The sequence below is a fragment of the Caenorhabditis elegans genome, chromosome I (genome assembly GCF_000002985.6).
Source record: "Caenorhabditis elegans chromosome I".
NCBI lineage: Eukaryota > Metazoa > Nematoda > Chromadorea > Rhabditida > Rhabditidae > Caenorhabditis > Caenorhabditis elegans.
Genome location: NC_003279.8, coordinates 576,803 through 585,556, shown reverse-complemented (window position 1 = coordinate 585,556; position 8,754 = coordinate 576,803). Strand labels below are relative to the sequence as shown.

At 33.0% G+C, this 8,754-nt stretch overlaps 2 protein-coding genes across 2 annotated transcripts; one reads left to right on the top strand and one right to left on the bottom strand.

Moving 5' to 3' along the window:
* Nucleotides 1-180: 180 nt before the first annotated feature.
* F56A6.8 (uncharacterized protein) lies at nucleotides 181-438 on the bottom strand (the record flags this gene model as incomplete). The annotated part of the gene is made up of 2 exons (NM_001306283.1): nucleotides 181-282; nucleotides 328-438. 2 exons carry the CDS (start codon nucleotides 436-438, stop codon nucleotides 181-183), a joined length of 213 nt encoding a protein of 70 aa, NP_001293212.1.
* Nucleotides 439-1,827: 1,389 nt separating this feature from the next.
* Nucleotides 1,828-3,346, top strand: F56A6.5 (RING-type domain-containing protein). Its single transcript, NM_001026333.4, has 3 exons — nucleotides 1,828-1,978; nucleotides 2,673-2,887; nucleotides 2,932-3,346. The coding sequence occupies exons 1-3, from the start codon at nucleotides 1,939-1,941 to the stop codon at nucleotides 3,250-3,252; spliced, it is 576 nt and encodes a 191-aa protein (NP_001021504.1). The 5' UTR covers nucleotides 1,828-1,938; the 3' UTR covers nucleotides 3,253-3,346.
* Nucleotides 3,347-8,754: the final 5,408 nt, after the last annotated feature.

The following is an 8,754-nucleotide window of genomic DNA, read 5'->3' as shown; positions in this document are numbered from 1 at the left end:
TGTTTGACATTGATACCGGCAGTTGCCGAAGTTGCCGAACCCAAAAAAATTTGGCAACCGGCAACTTGGTTAACAACAAAAAGAAAAGGATTCCCAATATGTAATTTATTTACTCCCAGATAAAAGAACAATATGAGTTATTTGAAACATTTGAGATGGATGGAGCCCTCCCGTAGCTCCTTAAACTGACAATGAGGATAATGTTTTCTCCACAATTGCAATAGTAGGGCTCACAAGATCATTAACCAACGTCTTCACTGCTCCCACTGGCACTTTGCCATTCTAAACAATCTTATAGATGTTGTAACCATTAATCCGAAAACTTACAATATTTACTGAATCTTCTTCTGGATCAAATGAGAGTCCTGGATTACCCTGTGAAAATCCAAAGTTAGCGAGACAGGCGATGAAAGCGAGAAGGTAGATGGCGAAATTCATTTTGAATGTATAGTGAGTGTTTCATTCGCATGGGGTTCTTTTTATATGGAATATAGACAAAGAAGTATTTAATAAAAACATGTTATTCTTAATTTTCAGATATTTCTTTTGTATTATCTGTTTTTCGAAATAAAACAGGAACTGGGAATATGGCTTGTTTTCCGAGTTATACGATATTTTGAAAAAGAGCGTTAGGCTCGCAGTTCGCACGGATTTCTGGCTTCCCTCATAAATTGAAATGGAAGAGTTTGTCGAACTAGGCCATTTCGGCTTGGCCATATCTGGGGTAGATTTACGGCGCGTTGCGTGTTGCGTCGCGGCTCGATTTTAGTTGTAAAACTAAATGTATTTGTCCTTGTGGAGTGCACGACTTTCCCACGTGTTGTACGGCGGGTGATTGTCAATGGAGCGCGAAAAATTCAATGAGGAAGGGCAGAACCCCGTGAGTTCGTGAGTCTGATTGCATCATCACGTGGTGTCAGAGTTTTTTTTTTAATTTGTATTTTTTAAGGCGTTGGCCACAAACTAAAGGAAATAACTTGGCAATGAGCAATTTTGTGAAGCTTGGAATTTTCTCGAAGCAATTTTCTTGAAAGGTCAAACTGTCCTGAGCATTCTCAATTTTTGGGTTTGTGAAAGTTTTCTGAAATTTAAATTGCACTCAAAGTTATATGTATGTTCAATTTTACAGCTAGGTTTGAGCTCAATATATTAGAGAAAAAATTAATGTAAGAGAAGAGTCGCGAACTCCTGAGTAAAGATTTTTATCGGGAGAAAAGCTTACATTTTTAAGGTTGTTTTACGGTAAATGTACGGTAGGCAAACTTATAAAGTTACAAGCAACTGAAACGTTTTTAAATATTAAAAATAGTAAAAAATGTTTTTAATTGACTTCCAAAACTGTTGACTATAAATAAAAAATTTTGAAAATTTTTGAAATGTTTCGCTACGATACTTACTGTTTTTAGTTAGTAATTTTAGCACCATGAGAGAAATTTTTAACATTTTCCTCAGCGACGACACTTCTTTTTTAAATGAGGGAGTTGCACGCTTTTTTGAAAAGTAAGCAAAATGAGGAAGAAAAATTTTCTAAATTTTTCCTTAAAAAATAACAAGCTTAACACTGTATTAATACCACGTGGGTGGAAATGTATTACTGTATTAAACAAATTGTTGTATATGAATGATAACATAGGTGTTAAAAATTGTTGAAATTGTTGAAATTTTCAAAGTACTGTATCATTAAATTAAAAATGAGGAATATTATTTTCATATCTTACAAATTCTCGAAAAACTTTTATCAATAGCATCTATCTACGAATTAATTGACATATGGGAAATGTGATAAGGAACAAATTAGGAATTTAATCACATGTCAATCTTTTTGTACTTCTGCTACCTAAGATTCCTCACATCGCATGTTCTGTATTGCTCAGCATAGAAAGTATATAAATAGCATCAAGTGTGTAGTGTTTGGTCAGTGTCTAGACTATTTTTGCGATGAAGGTTACTGAATGCAGTATATGCTATGATGAATATGGTAAGTGATATTCTTTTAATTAGATTAATTTCGATGTAAGTCTTGTGTACCTCAAATCTCAATTGTACTTTTTTCTGCCGTTTGCCAAATTTGGCGAATTTCAAAAAGTAGATTTGCCGAATTTGCCGAGCTCGGCAAATTTGCCGAATTTGCCGAGCTCGGCAAATTTGCCAAAATTGCCAACACACATCAAAAATTTGACAATACAATTTTGACCAAAACTATTGATTGTGTCCTCACTATAAGATAATTTTTGCCGGAAATTCAAATTATCCAACAAAAATTTTTGGCAAGAAGTTCAAATTTCTGGGAAAAATTTTGGCGAGAATTCAAATTTCTAAGATCATCTTTGGCGCAGCCAAAAAAAATTTTGGCCAGTAGTTCAAATTTTCCAATAAAATTTTTGGCGGGAATTCAAATTTTCTCAGAAAATTAGTAGAATGACACAAAATTGAGTAATTTTGATATTTAAGCTTTTTATTTTTTGGGCAAGGCTTGGGTAAGAAGTTGCAAAGCTTTGGGTAGGAAGCTGGCGGCAAACGCCGAGTGAACTTGAGGCGACCTCCGCCTGCCTCAATGTTTTTCATCAAAATGACAAAAACGAGAAAATCAAAAATTTGTAAATTCACCGGTGTGAGGCGGGCCAGGCCCCGCGCCTGCCTACCATGGAAGCCCTACACACCAAATTTTCCAGATCATGATACCCAAATCCCTTGTATAGGCACTTGCGGTCACACTATCTGCGACAGATGCCGACTCCAACTACTGAACAAGAGATGTCCACACTGTAAACGAGAAAATGCGTTTGAAAGGAAAAATGTGAATCGATCTTTGTGGGATTTAATACAACTTTCGAGATTCTTAGTTCCATATGACCATAATCCAAGAAGAGCACATGAAAGCGACGAGGTGAGTTAATAATTTTTAAAAAAATCAATAATTTAAAATTCCAGAGCCCTATCTGCACCGCTTGCCAACTGAAATCAAAAACCTTGAGAATTTGCACAAACTGTTGCCTGAGCACTGGGATCCTAAGGAAATCAGTGAAGTTTGGAGAACAAGTGAATTTAGAAGAGGGAATTGACAAAATTCGCAGCGAAGCTCTTTGCGGGGATTGTGTAATCGACTTGGGTCACTTGAAGCATCATACAAAACTTTTGAATGTTGCAATTAAAAGTTACACGGAGTTTGCGGAGAAAATAAATCAGGAGTTGGATGTGGAGAAAGGTAGATGTGCAGAGAAGGATTTCTTCATGACTCCTGAGGGGGTTTGAAAAATTAAATGTGCTTGTGATGTTTTATTATTTATATCCGCTTAACTGTGTCAATATAATTTTCTCGTTTTTTGTCATAATTGATATTTTGAACAAAGAAAATAGAAAAAAAAACTCAATTACCATTATATTACTTGAAGTTTCATTTTTTCGCCGATTTTTAGACCAGTAAAATTTACCGTTAAAGGTGGTATAGCACCAGTGGGGAAAGGTTTTTTTGCCCGAAAAAAAAACAGACAAAAAAAAGGAATAGATGGCTGAAAAAAAATTTTGGAAAAAATACAAATTTGTCAAAATTTGTTGAAAACGGGTAATTCATATATGCAGAATACAGAAAATCTAGGTTTAACCCACCAAAAACCATTACAAAGTGGCAAATTTGGGCAATTTTTGTAAAAATTCACAATTTTGAAACTCCTCTAAAATGGTTCATTTTGTAGCTAGAGAACTTAAAATTGGTCTTCGAGCCTTAAAAAATTTTTTTTTGCCCAAAAAAAAAGGACATTCATTATTATGGCTGATTAAATGGCTGAAAAAAATAGGAAAAAATAAAAATTTGCCTGAATTCGTCGAAAACGGGTAATTCATAAATGTAAAATTTAGAAAATCTAGGTTTAGCCCATCAAAAATTAGTAAAAAGTGGCAAGAATGTCCATTTTTTGTAAATATTCACAATTTTGAAACTCCTCTCAAAAATTATAAAAACAATTTTTCGAACATCTAGCATACTTTTTTTTGGTATTTTCTGGTACATTTTACTATGCTGAACAGTTTTATAAAAGAAAAAAGAATCGCTCCATATGATTTTTCCATACTTTTGAATTTTTGAAAAAAGTAGCTTTTGGTGCATTTTCTGCAATTTTTCAAATAATCTTCCGTACATGCTAGCATACTTTTTCTGGTAGTTTCAGGTATACGTGGCAATGATGAACAGTTTTATAACAGAAAAAAGAATCGCTCCATATAGTTTTCCGTACTTTTGAATTTTTGAAAAAATCAGCTTTTATATATTTTATCAATTAAAAAAAAAATACTTCCGTACAAGCTATTATCTTTTGATTGGCATATTCTGGTATTTTTGACTATGCTAAAGAATTTTATAAAATGAAAAAGAATGACTCCATATGATTTTCCTATACTTTTGAATTTTTGAATTTTTGAAAAAATCAGCTTTTATTTGTTTTTATCAATTTTTAAAAAAATACTTCCGTACAAGCTATAATACTTTGATTGACATATTCTGGTATTTTTGACTATGCTGAAGAGTTTTATGAAATAAAAAAGAATGACTCCTTATGATTTTCCCGTACTTTTGAATTTTTGAAAAAATCAGCTTTTATATATTTTTATCAATTTTTAAAAAAATACTTCCGTACAAGCTATTATACTTTGATTGATATATTCTGGTATTTTTGACTATGCTGAAGAGTTTTATGAAATAAAAAAGAATGACTCCATATGATTTTCCCATACTTTTGAATTTTTGAAAAAAACAGCTTTTATATATTTTTATCAATTTTTAAAAAAATACTTCCGTACAAGCTATTATACTTTGATTGACATATTTTGGTATTTTTGACTATGCTGAAGAGTTTTATGAAATAAAAAAGAATGACTCCTTATGATTTTCCCATACTTTTGAATTTTTGAAAAAAACAGCTTTTATATATTTTTATCAATTTTTAAAAAGATACTTCCGTACAAGCTATTATACTTTGATTGACATATTCTGGTATTATTGACTATGCTGAAGAGTTTTATGAAATAAAAAAGAATAGCTCCGTATGATTTTACCGTACTTTTGAATTTTTGAAAAAAGCAGCTTTTGGTGCATTTTCTGCAATTTTTCAAATAATCTTCCGGTCAATCTAGTACATTTTATTTGCTTTTTTCTGGTACATTTGACTATGCTGATTAATTTTATAAAATAAAAAAGAATCACTCCATATCATTTTTCCGTTTTTTTTTCTAATGACTGTCCTTTTTTGGGCAAAATTTTTTTTTTGAAATTAAGTAAAATCATTGATAAATGAAAAATGACAACTTTTTAGTTCTCGGGCATTAATTTTGAGTCCTCTAACTACAAAATTAACCATTTTAAAGGAGTTTCAAAATTGCGAATTTTTACAATAAATTGCCAAATTTTACAACCTTCTCTAAACATATCTGACATTTTACCTTTTGTTTCTTCTAAGCAAAACTTTAGACACTCTTTGAATGTAATAATTGAATAAGATGCAATCTGGCGGAAGTTTGGAATAAAGGAAAAATGTTGCAAAGGTCAGAAGATAAACTGGATGTTTGAAAAGAGAAAGTTGTTTGTAGATATAGATATACCTACATATATCTAGATAAGCTAAGAGGGAAAAAGTTGGAAAGTGAGGAAGACATGGATATGGATCTCTGATTAATGTTTTGAGTTAGCAGGTATTTTTATGTGTAATGAGAGATGCCACGTGGGAGAAAACCTAGTTTGGAGCAACAGGCTAAAAATGATAAAAATTGAATACATGGAAATTCACACTAAAACAATTTCAAAAGAATTTTTTTTTTCAAAAACATTTAATTTTTAGCGTGTTTTGTACCAAAAAATTGTGTGCCAATCGTGTACCAAACTTCTAATTCTGGTAATTTACATCAGGGATAGGTATTTCCTGCAAATCGGCAAAGCAGCAAATCGCCAGATTTGAAATTTTCCGGCAAACCGGCAAATTGCCAATTTGCCGATAAAAATTGAAATTTCTAAAAAAAAAATTACAAAAACAAACCAAAAAAAGTAGACTTTTGGTTTATTTTGAAATTCAAAAAAAACCGCTCGCTCAAAGATATTTGTAAAATATGAAAATTGTTTGAAGTACGGCGGTCTCAAAATACCAGAAAAAAAAAGGATTTTTCATGGTAGGACGGCAATTCGCAAATTTGCCGGAATTTGAAATTTACGGCAAATCGGCAAATCGGCAAGTTGCCGGAACTTGAAATTTATGGCAAATCGGCAAATTGCCGGAATTTTCCGAAATTTTATTTGCAGATTTTCCGTTAAAAATTGAAAATAGTGGTTTATTTTGAACTTTAGAAAAAACCGAATTTTGCAAAAAGATATTTTTAGAATATGAAAAGGGTTTGAAGTACAGCGGCTTCAAAATACCAGAAAAAAAACACAAAAAATCAGTTTTTCGTCAAAATACCAAAAAACCATGGATTTTTCGTGGTAGGACCACCAAATTTTTCAAAATTGCAGAATGTAGTCATTTTTAAAAATTTCGACGTTTTTTTTGTGACAAAATTAGGTTATATGAGTATATCCTCATAATTCATCCCAAAATGTAAATTTCATGCCAAATTTTCCTTTTAAAAATGACCTTGTTGTTGGTTGTTGTCGCTTCTTTCTTAATTTTTTTTTCAAAAAAATCAAAGTTTCCCCCTATAAAAACCCCAATATCCCCCTAATGAAACGCACTTTATGCCGCCATCTTTATGTAATCCCCCCCCCCCCCCCCCCCACCATTCTTCCGATCTTGCCACTTCTCTCCGCATTCCGTGTTATTTTTATTATTATTTTTCGTTTTATTTTACAAGTGTGCCCATTTCCACCTGCTGGTGTCAGTCCGCAAAACCCGTTTATCCGGGCGATCCGGTCATCGATAAAGAGAGAGACAGAAGTGTCCCAAGACACCTTTTGTGGGTTTTCCAAGCTTTTTTAGAGACCGTTGGAGAAGGCAGAACATTTTTGAGAATTTGAGAAAATGAGTATGTGAGGTCACGGAAAAGCTGATCTGGTTTTCATGTTTATCCTCGAAGCATCAACGTTCAAAACCTAAAGAAGAGAGTGCTGTAATATATTTTAAAATGTCGTGATAGTGATCTGAAAAAAAAAATTATATAACACTGTTGAGATAAGGATTTTATTCGGTTTGTGGAAAATAAATGTGTAAAATTGTATTTTTGCAAATACCACGTTTCAGCCTAGTCTGCAAAGTTTACCAATTGAGTCGAACAAAAACCTGATGGTGGCCCAACTTTTGATTTTCTAGGCCTCCAAGGGGAAACACACGTGGTGTCAGGGTGTCTCATTTCGGCTTGATCTACACCGTGGTTTGTCAATTTTCAGATTTTTTTCCGTTTGGAAAACTTGTTAATTGAGAATACATTTGCCGAAACTCTGAAATTGAAATTAAACTAAAAATCGATTTTTCAAAATTAATTTTTACTGTGAATTTTACTCAAGTTATAAACTAAAGAAAAAACATACATAAACCAATTAATTTAGCCAGAAAATACAAATAATGTAAAAAATGGCGTCACTTATTTGCGCGGGAATTTAAAATAATTCGGCTCTTTTATAAAAAAACTTTGTCAAAATTAAAAAAATCATTCTTAAAAATTAGAAACATTTTATGTATTATGAAACATTGCTTTGTCGGCAAATTGCCGGAATTGAAATTTTCGGCAAATCGGCGAATTGCCGATTTGCCGAATTTGCCGGGAAAACGGCATTTCGGCAAATTGTGGTTTTGCAACTTATTTTTTTGGAAGTTTCAGAATTTCAATTTCAAATAATATAAATGTTCCTTCATCTATTTTCAAAAGTTAGCAAATTCTATGAAAATATCTAAAGAAAACGGTAATAAATTCAAAATGACACAGTTTTAAGTTTTTCCGTCTGTTAAAAATTTTTTCGGCAAACGGCAAATCGGCGATTTGCCAAAAATGAAAATCCCCGGCAAATCGGTAAACCGGCGTTTTGCCGGAATTAAAAAGTGCAATATTAATAAGGACGCAACTAAACCAGATAGTTCAATTGGCCTTTTTGCAAGAACTACTAGTTCAAATTCAACTTTTCAAGCAATTCTTAAGAAAACAGGTACATAGTTTTAAAAAATGTGCAATTCTAATAGAGGAAGTGGTGAATTTCAGTGCCTTGCTTCTACTTCAAAACACCTCTATAATCCTGACACCGGATAAAAATCGACCTTGTAGCTTTTCCCCAAATCTACATATATCTCCCCCTCTAAGCATGCTTTCCGTTTTTCACGCTTCATATCTCATTTGTCCGATCGTCCTTCAAGCTCACCCCCGCTGCTTTACAGCTTATTCATGACCATTAGGGCTTTTCCATGGCGATCCATCAACAATTACCATACAGAGTAAAAACGGTTGGAGGGAAAGTGAAGAAGCTGTCAGAGGGGGGAGTTACACAAAAATAGGCCTTGTTCAGCTATTACACTCCTTCTCTTTGGCTTAACATCTCGGTTATCACCTATCTTTTATTTGGCTTCTCCTACTTCTTCTTCTTCTTCTTCTCCTTGTTCATTGCGCAAGATATTTTCGCGCGTTGCGCAATTCGCGTCTATGATCGAAAAAGTCGAGCATATCAGGTATGGCGGAGAATTGGAACGGGAAATGTCAGAGGAAGAAGGAACTTGCAAAGATACATTACGAGGATTGAACGGGCAATAATAATGTACTCTTTTAAATGTACTTTTTTAGTGCTTTTTGATGGGG

Bases quoted from the DNA above. Each gene is read 5' to 3' on its own strand.
- F56A6.5 (NM_001026333.4), top strand. From the start codon at position 1,939: ATGAAGGTTACTGAATGCAGTATATGCTATGATGAATATG. The intron at 1,979-2,672 runs GTAAGTGATATT...CAAATTTTCCAG, and splicing joins TATATGCTATGATGAATATG to ATCATGATACCCAAATCCCT. The intron at 2,888-2,931 runs GTGAGTTAATAA...TTAAAATTCCAG, and splicing joins GAGCACATGAAAGCGACGAG to AGCCCTATCTGCACCGCTTG.